The sequence below is a fragment of the Megalops cyprinoides genome, chromosome 1 (genome assembly GCF_013368585.1).
Source record: "Megalops cyprinoides isolate fMegCyp1 chromosome 1, fMegCyp1.pri, whole genome shotgun sequence".
Classification (NCBI taxonomy): Eukaryota; Metazoa; Chordata; class Actinopteri; order Elopiformes; family Megalopidae; genus Megalops; species Megalops cyprinoides.
In genome coordinates, this window is record NC_050583.1 from 33,398,769 (window position 1) to 33,416,499 (window position 17,731).

General features: G+C 45.3%; 3 protein-coding genes across 6 annotated transcripts; 1 reads left to right on the plus strand and 2 right to left on the minus strand.

The window, feature by feature from the left end:
• Positions 1–102: 102 nt before the first annotated feature.
• On the minus strand, positions 103–1,914 carry LOC118780960 (insulin-like growth factor-binding protein complex acid labile subunit). The gene has a single exon (XM_036533806.1). The coding sequence runs from the start codon at positions 1,912–1,914 to the stop codon at positions 103–105; it is 1,812 nt and encodes a 603-aa protein (XP_036389699.1).
• Positions 1,915–5,142: 3,228 nt separating this feature from the next.
• On the minus strand, positions 5,143–12,827 carry wdr24 (WD repeat domain 24). Of its 4 annotated transcripts, none has more exons than XM_036533910.1 (12): positions 12,767–12,827; positions 11,624–11,792; positions 11,452–11,524; positions 10,679–11,162; positions 10,394–10,571; positions 9,445–10,117; positions 9,234–9,346; positions 8,748–8,872; positions 8,399–8,503; positions 7,706–8,043; positions 6,863–7,047; positions 5,143–6,527 (listed from the first exon to the last, which is right to left on the minus strand). In XM_036533910.1, the coding sequence occupies exons 4-12, from the start codon at positions 11,157–11,159 to the stop codon at positions 6,359–6,361; spliced, it is 2,367 nt and encodes a 788-aa protein (XP_036389803.1). In that variant the 5' UTR covers positions 11,160–11,162; positions 11,452–11,524; positions 11,624–11,792; positions 12,767–12,827; the 3' UTR covers positions 5,143–6,358. The 4 variants fall into 4 exon arrangements, with proteins under 4 accessions (XP_036389803.1, XP_036389778.1, XP_036389786.1 ...); XM_036533885.1 differs by having other exon boundaries at positions 8,399–8,530; XM_036533893.1 differs by having other exon boundaries at positions 8,399–8,530; positions 11,624–11,732; positions 12,767–12,794.
• A 128-nt stretch (positions 12,828–12,955) lies between these two features.
• On the plus strand, positions 12,956–15,830 carry zgc:112496 (uncharacterized protein LOC541336 homolog). Its single transcript, XM_036551216.1, has 6 exons — positions 12,956–13,325; positions 13,719–13,878; positions 14,339–14,432; positions 14,850–15,009; positions 15,243–15,395; positions 15,574–15,830. Exons 2-6 carry the CDS (start codon positions 13,739–13,741, stop codon positions 15,726–15,728), a joined length of 702 nt encoding a protein of 233 aa, XP_036407109.1. The 5' UTR covers positions 12,956–13,325; positions 13,719–13,738; the 3' UTR covers positions 15,729–15,830.
• Positions 15,831–17,731: the final 1,901 nt, after the last annotated feature.

Genomic DNA, 17,731 nt, shown 5'->3' on the forward strand with positions numbered 1-17,731 from the left:
TCATCAGTAGTAGTGTAGCACCATCTCAAAGTGAATGTTTCTTCTCCAAAAGTCCCGGCCTCCACCAGCTCCCACCCCCCCTCCTCGACTGTCCTACAGCACTCAGCAGTTCTGGAAGAGTTCACTACTGATGTCCCTCAGGTCACGGCCGACCAGGCTGGTAGGGCTGCTGCAGGTGATGTTGTTGTGGACGCTGATGACCGCATGGGGCTCCTCTCCCTCTACCAGGATCTCCACCTGCCGGGGCACCACCTGCGGCCTCCTCAGGCTGTAGCGTCTCAGGGAAAGCGTGCTGCAGTCGCACCTCCAGCGGTTGCCTGTCAGCCACAGCTGATGCAGGCCTTCCGGGATCTCTGGGGGGAGGCTGCTCAGGGCGTTGTCCTTCAGGTTGAGATAGCGCAGCCTGGGCAGCATCTGCATGGTGCCATTGTGGAGCCGCTCCAGACCGTTCCCAGACATATCCAGCCAGGAGAGATGCTTCAGGGGCAGGAGCGCCTCTGTGGGAAGCTGCTGGAGGAGGTTGCCAGACAGCAGTAGGTAGTCCAGGTTTTTCAGGTTGTGGAAGGTGTACGAGTATAGGGATTCCAGCTTGTTGAACCTGAGGTCGAGCTGCTGCAGGCCTTGGAGGTCTGTGAAGCTGTGGCGCTCCACCACAGAAATGTTGTTGTGCTGTAAGAAGAGACGGCGCATTCCCGTCAGACCAACAAAAGCCAGGTGGGTGACTTTGGTGAGGCAGCCTTTGTCCAGGTGGAGACTGTGGAGCTGGGCCAGACCTTTAAAGATCTGGTCTGGAACAGTCAGGAAACAGCTGCCGGACAGGTTTATCACAGCCACGTGAGACAGGTCCGCGAAAGAGCCTGTGCGTGCCTCTTGCACCTGGTTGTGCTCCAGCTCCAGCACCTCCAGGTGACCCAGCCCCTCAAAGATCCTGTCCCCAAGGACATTGATGCGGTTGTGGCTCAGACGCAGCTCCTCCAGGAAGTGCAGCTCGCGGAACGTCCTCGGCCGCAGGCTGCTGATGGTGTTGTTGGAGAGCCTCAGCACAAGGAGGCTGTGAAGCCCCAGAAAGGTATCCTCATGGAGTGCGCAGAGTCGATTGTTGGTTAAGTCCAACCAGCGGAGGGACTTCATGCCCATGAAAGCTCTAGGTGCCAGGGTAGCAATCTGGTTCTGGGCCAGATAGAGCTTCTGCAGCTTCGGTAACTTCAGGAACACATTGGCCTTGATAACCTTCAGGTGATTTCCTGTGAGGTCCAATTCTTTCAGTTCGGACAGTCCCTGGAAGAGCTGTGGCTGCAGATAGGCTAGCCGATTTCCTGCCAGCACCAGTTCTCGGAGGCTGTGCAGATCCTGTAAACAGTTTTCAGGCAGCACCACCAGTAAGTTCCAGCCCAGGTTAAGGAGCCACATGTTAGAGAGGCCGGCAAACAGTTTCTCCTCAATACGGAACAGCTGGTTGTTGTGAAGGCTGAGGGAAGCGAGGTTGGGCGTGTTTTGGAAGACTGTGGCGGGGAGGGATCGCAGGCGGTTGCGCTCCAGATGAAGGTGAGCCAACGAGCGCAGCGCCTGGAAAGCCTGCACGTCAATGGAGGACAGTTGGCCACCCTGCAGGTTTAAGAAGTCCAGTTTGCTCAGGTGTTTAAAGGAGGAGGCAGGGAGGGTGGTGAAAAGGTTACCGTCCAGCCATAACGAATGTGTGGCAACTGGCGCGTCAGAGGGGACGTGCGTGAGGTTGCGTGCACTACAGTACATGTTGAGCTCAGAGCTGTAGTCATCATGCAGACAGGTGCAGCCTGGGGAGCAGGGAATGGGTTCTTCAGACGGTCGGTTCTCCTCCAGTACAGCCTCCTGCAACCCACCGAGGGCTCCCAGCACTCCCAAAAGCCACAAAAATAGCAGCAGCGAGGAGTTCATTACAGCTGAGCGCAGAGGACAGGAGAGTTAGTTCTGTCCAAAGTTTGCATTATAAAAAACTATTTTACACATGCCCAGCTTTAGTGCAATATCAAAATAATGAAAAATATTAAAGTTGTATACCATGAAAGATGATACACATTGAAAATATGTTAAAAAAAGGGAATTGAGTCTAAACAATGTTGGTTCAGATGGTTGCTGTTTAACTAGTCTTATCAACTCCACTGAAGACTGCTAAGTAAAGAATACTGGAATGTGTGCAAGATTCCAAGTATGTTTGAGATTGCTGGAATACCATTTAAAGTAAGTGGAGATAATGCAAATATGGTTTTTCTTGGAGAGCAGTTACACGCTTCTCTGCACTAGGCACTAGGTTAACAATTTATGACCACAAACATTCAGCAGTTGGACTCTTATTCACACACTATGCCATGATGATGCAGCACATTTCTCCATACTAAAGCATGTTGAAAGGCATGCAGTTTGATGAGTTGAGGCTCATTGAAGTGTTCAATGCAAACTCTTGCTGTAACAAAAAGGTTGTATAGGAAACTAAGGACCCCCAAATGAGTTTAAATTTGTTACATTGATTCTGTATTTCACTAATTGAATACAAACTCATGTGCTTCTATTTTCCTGCTGCTTTTCTGATAGGGTAGTCCTAAGCATTGAAAGCCCCCGTACTGCAGCCATGACTTACCTGGACTTTCAGCAGTTTTGAAGAGAATCCACCAAGCAGCCACTGACACGACGGATGGTGAGTGTCAGCAACCAGCAAGACCTGCCTCTGCTTTCTATCCCGTGTCTACCAAAAAAAAGCCTTGCCCACAAACCTACGTTACACAATTAACCTTTTCATTCCCCCCTCTCAATGTACTTTAGAGATGCATTGTGTTCATGCATTCTATTTAAATAAATGCATATTCAAATGTGATTTGGTTAATGGTTATTTTTCCTCCATTGTAATTAATGTAAATAAAGAAAAAACATCAAAAAGCCTCTTTGTGAAAATAAAACTTGTAGCACTTATTTGCATTATTTATACGATGTTGCAGGCATCATTTCAATTCAGTTCAAACATTTGTGTGTTTTACTGGGGGGTTTCTGCCCACTATGCTTATGAACAGAACTGCGTGATCCTCTTAGGTAAGTTAATAACAGTTAAATTCCTTCCTTGCTGTTCAGAAAAATGGACTGAATGCCATGGTCTGAGTGCTTCAGGACAAGTCAAATTGTCTATGTTGCTTTCCATTATATATCTTCAGCAACTGAAATGCAGGGACCTAAGTGCACTGTGAAGAGAATAAATATGCATTTACATATTGATAGCTTTGAAAATGAATACATTATTTTTTTAAGTGGTAAAGTGGCTCTTGTCAACTGGCTCAGTGTCACAGTAAGCATTAATGAATGTCAAGAAGCTACTTTGATGCTAGTGTGGACTATTTAAGTGTGCCAATACCAACTTAACCATTCTGTTTACATGTCATTAATGGCATGTTTGTGATCCCAGGGCTATAAAGAGTTTCAATGGCCACAAATATTTACTGAAGTATGCAGAATATAGCCATTTTGTAGATGTTGAGTTGAGCACTCGGGTTTTTACATTGACACAGTTTCACCCAGATTAGAAAATCTTCATGCCAAACCTGTGGAGACATTATAATTTTAAACCAAACTGCAAGAGTGGGCAATGTTTGAATATTTGGAAACAACATCTTTTCATAAAGGCATTTGCACCACACAGTTTTAGAGGTGTGGTATAAAATGATAAAATTATCCTGCATAGTGAAGATTTAATTTATTAATCAATCTCCTTACAACAGATTTGCCTTAGGTTGGTGGAAATGTGGTGAGGTTTAAAATCAATCCAAAAAACTTGTTTATACAAAGATTCACAAAGCTCTAGTCAATTCACACATTTTTGCTAAGCTCAGAATTGCATGAAAGGATTAAGAATTCATGTTGATTCTGAAGCTGAAAGCAGGAACACGAATACCCCTGGCAACAGGGTGCAGTGGAAGTGCATTTGCATCTTATCTTTGAGTACAGGTGAAAGGACAGGCTGAATACATGGAGGGTATCAGAATCATGCCCTTGACAGTAACTCAACAAATAAGAAGGGCACATTAAACACAACCATAATGCATGAACTGGGACTCACTGAGATCCTATCAGACCTGGCTGGAAATCCTCCCAGAGGTAAATGACAGATTTCTCCCCTAACCCCACCCCCAAATGTGTGTGACCACGTAACTTGGATACATTCCAATTCCCAGTTATTGAAGTCATGCTGAATTGGATAACCAGTGTGTCATACGTTTCCTGGGAGCTGCAGTGTCGGTCCAGGAAACAATCCCGGACTTTGAAACACAGTTCTGATGAAAAAAAGACAGGAATATAACGTAATAAAATTGTGCAACATGACCCACTGTTTCTAGGTTTCTAGCAAACGATCCAGTACAAAGGCCATATTTAACAAAATGTTATGTAAAAATTCAACGTTGTGGAAAATTCATTGTATTCCAAAAGATTCAGTTTAAGCGTAATTTTAGAATTTTCAAGTTGGAACATTAACCAGTGTGAGTGTGAGAGTACATATATGCCAGGGTTCAAAGTATACCCTGACCACGGAGACCCAGAAGAGACTAATGAGCCTTCCCTGAAGTAAATTTGGGTCTGTCCTATTTATAGGTTTTATCATCAAATAGTAACATGAAATAAGAAATTTTTGAATATTGAGATCTACACATGCAAAGACATTCCCTTGTAACGAGTGACTACACAAAAATAATTGATATCATTTACTACATGCATTCAAGTGTGTACCACAAATTACCAATAATTACCAATACAGCACTTTCAGTGTAACACATTTATTAAAAACAAAAACCAACATTGACTTTACACAGGGTCCACTGTTGTTTGGAAGGAAACCATGGGCCGAAGAGTCTTGTAATCTGATATTATGAAGCATGTCTGATAAATTAAATATTACCAACAATATACATAATTTTCCAACAAAATAACATATTAAATACAAATACCAAACCTCATATTTCAAACAGCAAATAAAAAGTGTTGTAGCTCTGACTTCAAGAAGTGTTTGCGTAAAATGCTTGTACAAAATATGTTGGCAAATGGAGCTCTCAAGCAGCTCAGTAGTTAAGGTGCTCACACACTGAGCTCTATGGCCTGCTGTGTCATCAGCTAACAATGACGGGAACCCATAGCGGCGGAATTAATTAATCCGCTGGGCATAGGGGTGGGTATGGCAGCAGGAGTTACTTGTCTCGACGATCCCAGGCACCCTGCGATTTGTCAGTTGACTGTGAGTTGCTCGAATGATGTCAGCAGAGTAGCACCTATTCTCCAATGAGCGGCCACTCATTTGTGGTGTGGTATGTGGCTTTCAGTGTGAAAAATGGCTAATGTTTGCAAACTGACCAAAATGACCAAACTGCTGGATTTCCTTCATCTCGCTACAGTCCCTGTAGGCAGGTGGTGAGAAAAGACCAATATACAACTGGTGATTCTAAAATAGAGTTGCATAAAAAATACGTTGGCGATTCACCTTCAAATGGTCTCATGCACTGAGGTGACGATATGAAAATAAGGTCATCACAGTGAAGGTGTTTTTCAAACAGGACCGTGTGCACTTGCTGTGTATCACAGACTGAAAGGTCCCCATCCTGGTGGATCAAAGTAGCTCTTCAAAACTGGGCATCTCAGCCACGTCAGCCCCATGTGCATTTCTCTACTGTGCGGTAAGTTATGTTGAGGAAGCAGGGATCCCATTACAAACTGTCAGCACAGCACATGTTACTTGAAATCTATTTTCATATTTATTGCCTTCCGCTGGCACACAGTGTCTGTCCCATTCATTAGAACTGACACAGCAGCACATACAGTACCTTATATACAGCTCAGTAACATCTTTATTGCATTGTTGGTGGATTCCCTTTAAAGGTTCTGGCCCAACTTTTTTTCTTGGAGTGAATGACTTAATGACCAAATACAAGAAAGATTTAGCACCTAAACAGGCAACAAGCTGTCCTTCCTATGACACTGGACCCCCAGACTGGAGAGGATCATCAAAGACCCCTGTGCAAGTAGTGCCAGAGTACTAGCTGTCTACTGGAACAGGACAGCGAGGTGGATTTAGGGGTGGGCATAGGGATTTGGTCAATGTTCAATGGTCAGTGTGGGGGCAAGAATGTCCTGAACTGCTGTCAAAGCAGCAACCTGTCACAAAAAGGTTCCAAATTTATGTTCCAAATCAGCTTCAGCCCGCAGTTTTTCTTTACTCCCCTTAGCAATAGCAGCTTACAGTCACACCTTTGCAGAGACATTGGCTCTGAAGAGGAGGAACAAGTGAAAAAAAATAACACCCTGTGACATGACACTGTAGTCCTCCTTGCCGTTGGGCAAAGGCGCCTCTGCATCAGGTGTATTCACACAGGTGCCCACAGCCCGCTGGGCACTGCGAGTTGCTCTTCAGCCAGTTCCTGATGTGTTCCAGATGCCCGCCGTGGCTGCAGCCCTGGCACCACACAAACAGCCCCTTCACCACGTGGTGACACACAGCGCAGATGCTGGCGCATTGGTGGCACCTGCAAACCGATAACAATAGGGCTGAATGTAGCCAATGGCAAAGGAAACAGATAAAACACGTTCCGTCAGCCCCCCCACCCTCCTCCTCCACACACACACACACACACACACACACACACACACACACACACACACAATAGAGGCAATTCCTATTCTTGCTGTCAAATTTGCGCTCTTCTCTGCCAAATGATCACATGTACAGTCCTATTCTAAGAAACTGCAAAATCAGACATTACGAGTAAGACTCTGAAATCCAAATTAAGGCACAGGGGAAAGGCACATTCAGCACAGAGTGCAGAGTGCTGACAACCCCCCCACCCCCACCCCGCCACACCTGTCACAGATCCAGCCTTTGTTGCTCATTGGCCGCTTGCAGTTGCTGCAGTTAATGTGCAGTGTGGTGGAGGCCTGGTTCAGGCAGTTGATTGCGCTGCACGTGCTCAGTTTGATGACCTCGTTGGAGACATTCCAGAGCTCAAAGCGCTGCAGCAGGTCAATGTAGGACATGTACCAGTGCTCCTGGGAGGCAATGAACAATGTCAATTCTGCAGCGAAGCAGGGTTCTGCCACTGCACACCTCCATGCCTTTCTCAAAAACCTCAGTGTACTGAGACAGAAGTGGTCATCACAACCTCCACTTTTATTTGCCTATTTGTAAGTCACTCTGGAGAGAGCATCTGCTAAATGGCAATAATGTAATGTAATATTATATGCCACTATAATGGTCATAAAAAGAATAGTCATTACCTTAGACTAGTGGTTCAAACTCCCTAATAAGCTCAGCCAATGTTATGTTACTGTGGAAATGATGTTGGTAAGTAAACTGTACAGCTGTACCTTCAACTACATGCAAGGGTTAAAATTATGGAACATAAGTATGCAGTCACTACTAAATGTATTATTTACACATGACAGCACAAGTAGTTCTATAGCTTTGAACAGCATAATATAAAAACTAGATTAAAATATAATATTTGAAGTATTGCACAAAATCCACCAATAGACAATTTATTCCACATGCCACTTAGAAAGATCCAGAGAGCCTTAGAGGATACTGTTGATTAAGAGCCAGTGGGACTGCATCCTGTGTGAGTGACATGAGCAGCAGAATAAGAGCTCAGGCAGGCCTGAATCTGAAGGGAGAGGTCCAGGTACGCGGCAGCTAGCGTGCTCTCACCTGAGTGAGGTCATCGATCTCCTTGCGGATACGGTCGCCCAGGACGATGAGCACGGACACGGCCATCTGCACGTCGCCCTGCTCGGCGTAGTACCGCAGCATCTCCTGCACCACGGGGCTGAAGAAGCGCGGCGGCAGGTGGGAGCTGAACAGCGGCTGCGAGATGGAGATGAGCGAGAAGGACTCGATGGGCGTGAGGCAGACGCTCTCCGCCTCGTTGCCGCTGACGTGCGGCGAGTCGGCCTTGTCCTGCAGGTGCTCCGGCGCCGAGGGGTTGTCCACGATCTCGTGGCGGAGCGGGAAGGCCTCCTGGGGCAGGGTGTACTCCGGTTCCTCTGCTGTGCACAGTGAACACACGGATCCATACCATCAAAAACCTAGCAATTTCACACCACTCTAACACAAGCATACCACACTTACACAAACCCACCACTAATACAAAAACCCATTACTCTCACAGAGACCTGCCACTTACACACAAACCCATCACTCTTACAGAAGCCTGTCACTGATGCAAAACCACTACAGACCCCTCAAGAGGTTTACTCACAGCCTGAAACTCATTCACAGCTAGCTTGAGAAACTGTCTGTTGTGTTATAAACACATTTAAATCGAGTCTGCCTTTCATACAGAGGACTTGGGGCCACTGTGCTCTCAACCTGTCAAAGTAGGCATATGTATTTAGTACTCACCAGTCTGGTTGTCATGTTCCATAGAGTACAGGTCATCATCGTCCAGCTCGGCATCACCAAACATATATTCAGCCTGCCCCTCACTGCCCTCCGTCTCTTCATTCTCTGGAGGGGAAATGCAGTCACGTAAAACTGTCATGCAAACACGTGGGAAGAAACACATGTAATTATATATGAGGAGTCTTGTGGATTGACTGCATTGTGCAATACACAATGAATATGTAATATTAACATTATGGCATTTATGTGAAGAGCTTATTGGGGAAACGTTATCTAAAAATTCTGTTCACATTAAATAATAAATCAGTTCAACTGCTCAATGATTCCATCAGTTGTGCTCAGAGCTCACCATCGTTATTATTGATGAGGGAGTTTCCAGCGTCCATGTGGATGTTGTCTTGTCTAATCTCTCCTTTGCTGCGGTCTAGTCGGCTCTCATTGCCATGCCCTGCAGCCATCTCCTTCATGTTGAAGCTACAGAGAATATGCAAGTGAATCAAGTGGCTAAAGACAGCTGCCATGAACCCTCACAGATGTAATGTGAAGGCATGAAAGAATTTTGTTCAAATTACTGCATTACTGTCACTTAGCAGAGGCTTTTATCCAGAACAACTTACATACAGTAGGCTACAATTTTATCTATTTGTACAGCTGGATATTTACAACTGAGATAATTGTGGGTTAAAGTACCTTGCCTCAGGGTACAACAGTAGTACCCTATTGGCGAATTGAACCAGTGACCTTTTGGTTAAAAGCCCTGCTCCTTACCACTATGTCACATTGCTCTATCTATTCACACCTATATCATAAAAACAATGAATACACCCAGTCTTACCTGTTCATTAAAGGCAAGGTACCCAATTTACAAATATTATGATTGGGTGCTGCTGTGTTTAGGCTCCCTGGGTCAGAAAACATAATCCTTATCATTGTCCATGTAGTGGAAACCTTCAAACACAAGAAAAATAAACAAACAATTATGATCCTCTTTCTTCAGTTAAAACAGACCACAAAACGCTAAGTGTTTCCAGTCCAGCCGAGGTCACCTGAGGTCTGTTGAGCTCCTTGGCCACCTTGGCGTTGTGGTCGCACAAGTCCGCAAAGGGCTTCCCACTAAGCAGGTAGAGTTTAGCTGTTTTGACGAACCAGTCCATGCGGCTGCTCTCCAGGTCAGTCTCGAAGACGCTGAGCAGGCTGGAGACGTGGGCGAACTGCTCCGTGAGGTCGGGCTTTTTGAAGAAGAAGATGGGGTAGCGGCGGTCCCCCCCAGTGTAGGGCTTCCGGTTGGAGTCGCCGCTGATCAGGCTCTCCTTGGCGGCGAAGGCCAGGTCGCCGAAGAGGCCAAAGCAGAGGCCCTCCGGGTTGGCCTTGTCCACGGGCCGGCTGGCGTCCTGGAACATGTGCTGGTACAGGGTGCTGTCCTTGGAGCCCGACAGCAGGAAGTAGGGGTCGTGCAGGTGGCGCCACACGATGCCCGTGGTGACGTCCTTGTGCTCCTCGAAGGTGGCGTAAGGGATGAAGGGCCGGCGCACGTCCCACACATAGATGTTGTGGTCCACCATCATGGAGCATGTGGCCAGGTGCCACTTCCGCTCCGGGCGCCACTTCACGCGCGCCACTGAGGCGATGGTCTGCACGCAGTGGATCTCCTTGGCCCGGTTGGTGGTCATGTCCCACACCTTCACCATCTTATCACGCCCACCTGTGGCCAGCCAACCCCTACAACCAGCGGAGGAAAATGAGGAAACACCACAATCAGAAGAACATCTCTAATGATAAGAATTAGCAGAACCTGCGGTAGAGGCAAATTTATCAGGGTGAATACTGTCATTTGGTTTGAATAGGTTTAACCAATGTTATTCATGCTATCACCACAAGTGATAAATCCCTTATGAGAATCAAACCTCAGAGGTTAAATATGGGTCTCTCAGCATAGCACAATGCGTTTCATTTCATTCAGCACCTCTGGAAAGTGATTTGAACATTAACACAGACCTGTCCTCCGGGTGCCAGTCGCAGCAGAAGACTGGTCCGGTGTGGGCTGTGAACATTCTCTCGTACCGGTCGGGTCGCCTGATATCCCACAGTTGCACGTTGCCATTCTCGAAAGACGCCGCGAAAGTAAAGTAGTCCCTCATACTGAACTGTACATCCCTCACACTTTCTGACTGCCCTGTAGAAAACAAACAAGTGCTTAAGGACACCCCTTAATGTCGCTTGAGTCTCATCTTCAGCCGAACAGCAAGCACTGAAATCGTGGCCTAGGGTCAGAGGTCGTACCTGAGAAGGTGCTGACAGACTCCTTCTTGCGTAGGTCGAAGCACTTCATGTAGCCATCCTGAGAGCCGCTGAGCAGCATGTAGACCTCCGTGGGGTGGAAGCACACCTTGTTCACCGTGCGCTTGTGCTCGGTGAAGAGCTGGTCCTGCTTGTTCCGCGAGGGCTTGCCCAGGTTCCAGGTGACCACGGCGCCGTTCGTGGCGGCGGTGGCCAGCAGGTTCTCGTCCATCTGGTGCCACATGACGTCGGCGCAGCTGAAATTGAGGGAGGGCTTGCGGCCCACGCGCAGGTTCAGCTTCTCCACAAACTGCTCCTCCTCCAGCGCATAGATTTTGAAGATGTTGCGGCCGGCCACCACAACCTGCGCAGCGTCGCGGCACACGCTGATGGCATTGGCCGGAGCGTCTAGATGGCAGAACATTGTGCGCCCGCTGATGGAACTGTTCCCCAGGGCTGTGGTCACACGTGCCATCTTCTCCATGGTCTAGGAAGCAGGCCAAGCAGACAGAAGTAGACAGGGGCACAGAACTCAGACAGAGAGAAAGTGGGAGCTATACAGTGAAGCAGACAGATCAATCCCACTATATTTTCAGGCTGCTCTACCCATAGTGAACATTTTGAATAGCTGCTGAATTTGCCAGAAGATGGCACTGCAGCTGCAGGATGCTGAACTTCTTGATGTGACTTGTACAAAGTATTCATTTACATTTGCATAATCTGTAATCTCATTTATTTGTCAGAGCAGTTGGACTTGCTTTTATTTAGGGACTTACTGAAGACTACAGCTGCTGTTTCCCCTTTAAATAAGATGAGCAGGTTTTCTGATGGACCCCAGTCAGACTTCACCTGTTTAGAAGGATTTGCAAACATATCAAACTGTGTGCATCTTAACATTTTTTGACAAATGAGGAATTCTGGTAAAACACATTAATATCAGAGCCTTACCTTCTACCCAACACTCTAGTGGAAGAATAAACCATTTGAGTTTCCAGTTCACATCTATGGGGAACCATGGTGAGCTGTTCAGGCTCTGACTACACAGTCCTCTGTTACTCTACAAAGAGGCCCACGATGGGATTTCGCATCAAAGCAAAGAAACGACACAACCAGCCTGCTGAAAGAGCAAGGGAATGAGAGCCCCATTAGATGAAGTGCAAATGAAGCGGTGCTCATTACCTCGTCTGCCCTAAGTGTCTCACTCCTCCAATTATCATCAGACTAAAGGTCAAACTGTTCACCGAAGGGAAGATCGTTTAGAGCGTTCTGTCATATTCCCTCCGTGTGATATACTCCAGCTAGCAAAGCCTTCACCCCGCTCTCAATATCTTCATGAACGAGTCTACAGTGAATACCCACGAATGCTTCTTGCTTTGCTAGGAAGAAAATACTACACTACAGCTGTATCTAAATCTAACTACTAAAAAGATGATCGTCAATATGTCAAGTTAATTTTGCTATGGAAAAGTACGAAAGTATTAATCGCTGTATTAAAATCTGGACTATCTTGACTATCACTTCTCTATGTGGATATAAGCCTTGTTCATGAGGGGACCATTGCTGCGCGGAACCAATGACCTTTCCAGTGTGTGTATCCGTGGATGTAGTGGGAACAGTGAAAATGATTATGCATATGATTTGAATATTAATGAATTTCGCATTATTAAGTTGCACTACTATACCAAAGATGTAAACGTTGGCTACTAGTGTGGCAAATAGTTAGCTTAGCTATTTAGCTAATCATAACACTTAAGATAAGCAAGCTAGTTTTGTGACACTAATGAACCTTAATCGCAGAAACATTACAACTAAGAATCCAGCTGGGTAGCAACTTTTTATCTTGCGGATGTGAATAAGCAATGTGGCTAGCTGGCACTAACAGGGAGACCTTAGCTTGTTAGCTTGCTAGCTGTTTAGATTGCCAACTAGCTCGTTGACATCTGTGGTGTTTTGCCAACGCTATCTTAGAATATAGAGTTAGCTTACTCACTGTCTGCTTTCTTTTAAAAAGTATACTCAAAAGCAATATTTACCTACGCTCGAAATTTAAAACAAGGCTAGCCAACAATGCACAAAACTCCAAGGACTAACCTTCCGAAACTAAAATGTTCTCCACTGCACAGACGAACCGGAAACATAACCATTCTGTAGCACACAGAGCACTAGAGGCAGCGCACGCGCAGTAGTCGGACATGTGATAGAGTGGAGAAAAAGAGAAGAGGATGTACACAACTACACGCTGACGGAACTGCACATGGCGCAGTTGGCGGATGGCGCGCAGGAGATAGAGTAGCTTTAGTACGACGTGACTGTTGCTGTCTGTGTTTAGCTACCGCATTGATAAAACATGCGATGCAATATTCATTAACCGACCATGAATTAGATCGATGGCTAGGCGGCGTATCCAAGGATTTCAAGCCAGCTCAGCTAAATAACAAAACTCTGTGAGTGAAGAAGTACAATTCCTATTGCAGTAGGAATCACATCCAGCGTTTTCGCTGCGTGAAAAACAACCCCCTAGCTGCAGATACTGGACGAGTTGAGGCGTACGGGACTTGGAGTCGGAGGACCACATCGCAGCCTCTAGCTGTTCGCACTGCAGTCACTGTCAGTTGTGATTCAAAGACGAATTTGCCAGAAAATTTGAAGGGTCAGTGTTAATATGTACTTTCCGGTTGTGAGATGGTACTCCTTCTTTTAACAGTTGCTTCATAATTAAAGACCCACTATATCGCCAGGGTAATTGCTTGGATGAGTACTAAATTAGTCCTAACACAATGTCTATAGCTAGTAAGCCTGTTCAGACGAACCCAGCCCAATGCAAACATCTTATTTTATTACAGTCTCTGGTATTTGTGTCTCCACCAGGATAAGGGATAAAATTGGTGAACATACTTTATTTTCATGGATTTAGCCAGATTAAAAAAATTGAACTGACGTGATTTCTTCGTGTGTGACACTGACATAATTTACCCTGAAGCTCATGGACCATTGGGGTGCTGTGTGACGACTGAATACCATTTGTGATCTCTTCTTGTCCTAGTGAGGAAGAACCTTCCCAGCATGCCTCTTAATGGCCCTCTGTTTGACTGTAAGGACCCGGCAGTGTGGAGAAAGGTCTATGAGAAATACTGGCAAGTGGTAGAGCTCAAGTCAGTGGGCAAGGGCAAGAAGCAGGGAAAGCTGCTTTCCCTAGATAAATGGTGAGCCTTGCATAGTGCGGCCCCTCCTAAAAAAAACTTTTTAATAGTTATGGCCAGTTCAAGGGTTTACAGTCGAAGCTGACATTCTGTTGTTATTTATGCAAACAGTGCCCACTTATACCCCCAAATGAAAAGACATAAGGATTATTCACCAGACACATTTTTGGGCAAATAAATGTCTTTCCATAGTAAATTTACTGCCATTATTAAATTTACTGCTGACAAAGATTAGGATCTCACATTCTCAGTTGTTCATTACTTTCAGGTTAATAGGGGTATTCCTTGTTTGCTGTGTAGTGACGCTCACTGGCTCCATCGAGATATCACGTGCACATTGCTTTTGTCCCTGTGCGATACAATAAAGTGTGTAAAAACAGAGTAAATGTGTGTGCTCTCATTTGCATGTACTTCTGATGTGTGGATGAGGATGATGAAGTGGATCTGTTATGTCTGTGCCTAGGTATCAGGAGGAGCTGCCTGCAGCCATAGCTGGCAGGTCGGAGCGGTTTCTTACTCAGCCAGAGCTGGTCAAACTGATGGAGTGGAAGCTAATTGTAAGTATACCAAAGAGCAAGAGAGAGGAGTGTCAGGCATGAGATGTACTATCTTGTTAAGGACACAGTTATAGTCCAACCTGTGACACAAATTGAGCATGATGTTCCACACTGTCCTGGCTGTTATTGAATTGAACAATAACTCTGGTTTATGTGTGCAACTGTTGTTTCCCTCTGTGTGATTCACATTCAAAATATATTTTGTCTTTCTTGTCTCACTGAACAAATCACTGCAGAATATTTTCTGTAAGATAAAGAAGCACCTGGTACAAGACTTTATGGGTTTTTTGACAAATGGTTACTGTTTTACTTCCTTCAAATCAGTCAACAGGAAGCTTGTCAGTTTTGATGCTGGTGATGCGCTGAAATGTTGTTGAACATGGTAAGATGTCATCTCTACTTTGACTTTGGGCCAAGAGAGGAAAGTTCCGTCCCAGGTTGCAGCAGCTTGTGGCCAGTAACTCCGGTGAGACAGTGGAGAGGTGCACCAGGAAGGCTTTCAGTCTCCTCCCTGATGTCACTGCCGCCATCACCGAACTCAGCTCTCTGAAAGCCCTGGGCCCAGCCACTGCCTCAGGTCAGCACCCAACGCCCAGAGTCTCTGTACCCCTCAGACACTTCTCATGTCTCCTCAAGCTCAGACACAAAACAGAAAACCGACAAAACAGCTGAACTGCGGCGGAAGTGTTAGAGGACAAATCTTTGCAGTGTTTCATTGTCATTATTGATATTACGATTCTGCGTTGCCGTGTAGGTTTGTTTCTACCTTTACCTCTTTGTATTTCCTGCTGTCTGTCTCTCCCTCTCTAGCGGTGCTGGCTGCTGGAGCTCCAGAGCAGGCTGCCTTCATGGCTGATGAGGCAGTGGAGAGCATTCCCAGTCTGAGGCCTATTCAGTACACAGCCAAGCACTACTCTCTGTACCTTCAGAAAGTAGTGGAGCTCACACAGGCTCTCAACAAAGGTGAGGGAGCACTAGCAGCCCACTCACCTGTGGAGGAGCTGTCTGATGACTGCATTTACTTTCATTAGCACTACTTTACCTGGAAACCATGTGCTGAAGGAAATGTCATAGTGCTGTTTGTGGCCAGTGGCTCGTCTCTTTCACCACATCTCTCCCCTCTCTCTTTGCCCCCATTCAGTGGACAGTGAACAGGACTGGACACCCCACAGGGTAGAGCTGTGTCTGTGGGCTTGGGCTGTGGCCAGTCAGCTGCAGCCGTCTCTGCTTCAGGAGAGCTGTGGTGAGGAGACTAAGGCCAGCAAGCCACCAGCCAAGAGACAGAAGATCAAGTAGAGCCCCAGCCACCTGCTTAGTGGCCCATGTGGTCTTTTGATCACACTTAACATACATTAGATATAACTTGGACCACGTAGAGGGTATTACTACTTGCACTGATTTGGGACCAGTTTGCTTCTGTATGTATGCACTCATGGGTGTTGTACACATGTGCCTTTGACATTTTGGAAAAAAATGTGTAAAAAAACAGTAAAATATCTGCTTAAAATCTGACTAAAGCAAGTGTGTTTCTCTACACTTCCCACTTCTCGTGATGGATGAAAGGTTTGCTAATTCTGGAGCCAGTGCTACAGGAAGTACAGCACTGTTTTTATTGACATTCACTGGATGCGATTGATGTGGACAGTCATGCAGACTGGGAAGATGAAGTGCTCGTACTTCAGTTTCAGTAGGGAAGCCAGCGCTTTTACTGGCTTTGGCTTTGGCTAGAGCTTAGCCTGCAGCAGGGCCATCATAATAACCTCAGGCAGCAAGTCACTCAGGGAATAAGACTTCTCTACCAGCTGGAATCAGAGGCTCCACTGCTCATAATAGCAGCCTCAAGCAGGCCACGCTGTATTGAGAATGCAGTCGCATACACAAAGCACATAAGGCTCCTTTGCGCCAATGATGCAAGGCAGTGCCCTAAGAACCTTGTATTCAGGGTAAAGCCTGGTGCATTAATTCAGATTCATAGAATAGATAGACCATGTCACATTTGCGCCCTTTATTTGCATTGTTCCTCAAGTAAAGCAAGTACAACCAACAGTACAAAAAAAAAAACAATTATATACAATATAAAATGGTTCAGTTCATAACATTTAAAAAGTACAATACATCATTAAATAATAAGTGTAGAATTTAATATAAACTATTTATATTTACATATATCTTTTTATTTTAATTGTTTTTGACCCAGAGAAAAATAACTTTTTTTCTTTCTCTCAAGATTGTAAACGATATGTAGGTACAACCTATGATCTGGGTCTGGATATTTTCTTGGCACCACATTGTTCACAGCAACAGGAACTCTTGAAAACTGCTGTAGCAGCATAGTATGACTTTTTTTGGCCAACCTGCTCCTGTCACATTCCATTTAAAACAAACAAGCTTATCCTGTTTCTTAACAATATGAGGACAGGCAAACTGTACATTTATGAAATGAGCATTACCAACCACTCTTTAATAGTGAAATGGATTCGGTTTTTCAGAATATGTTTTCCGTCGTAGCATGTCTTTTGAAATTATAGCATGTCTGACAGTTTCAGTACATTACATACAAGGAGAGAGTTCACTGTTATTGATGCGGTAGTTAATATAATACATAATAACAGTGTGTTGCCTGTAGAGCTACAGTAGACTGCGTCAGATGGTGTCTGTAAAATGTATAACACATTAACTTTGCTGTGTAGTCATCACACAATGGGAAATCAAAACCCTATTTTCAATACAGAGTCAAATTAAAGTGTCCTTAATGTACATTGATTTTTACTTGCTGTGGGTAAATGGAGTATAACACATGAGTTAAGAGCGTAAGGGTTTAAGATCAAAAGGTAACAATGGTCAAAAGACAAAGTAAAAGGCAGTGAAAAAAGCTTCAGACCAACACCAAATCATTGTAGCAGTTACATAAAATAAATTCTGCACAAGGTGATAAAATTAGAACAGTGAAATACTGGTAGCGGTATAAAAACAATGTGATTGCTCCAAAGCAAAATATTCTTTGATAATGTGAAATGGGCAAATGTGTTATGTTTGTGGCTTACAGAGAATCAAACCAATTATGAGGCGTGATTTATCCCAAGGAAACTGAAGGGTGCAGAGACTGGTAAATCTCTCACACCCCTGGTGCGCATTGTAGCTAAGCCTTTTCTGCCATAATTTGCTCTGTCAAAAGCGGCACGATGTAAGGTGAGCTGCGATGGGGGTTGTGCGGTGTTGGATGTGTCTGCAGAGTTTCGTCTTCAAACAGCATGTTCTTTGAGCTCGCTGTCATGTTTGCTTTTCTGGAGAGAGGAGTC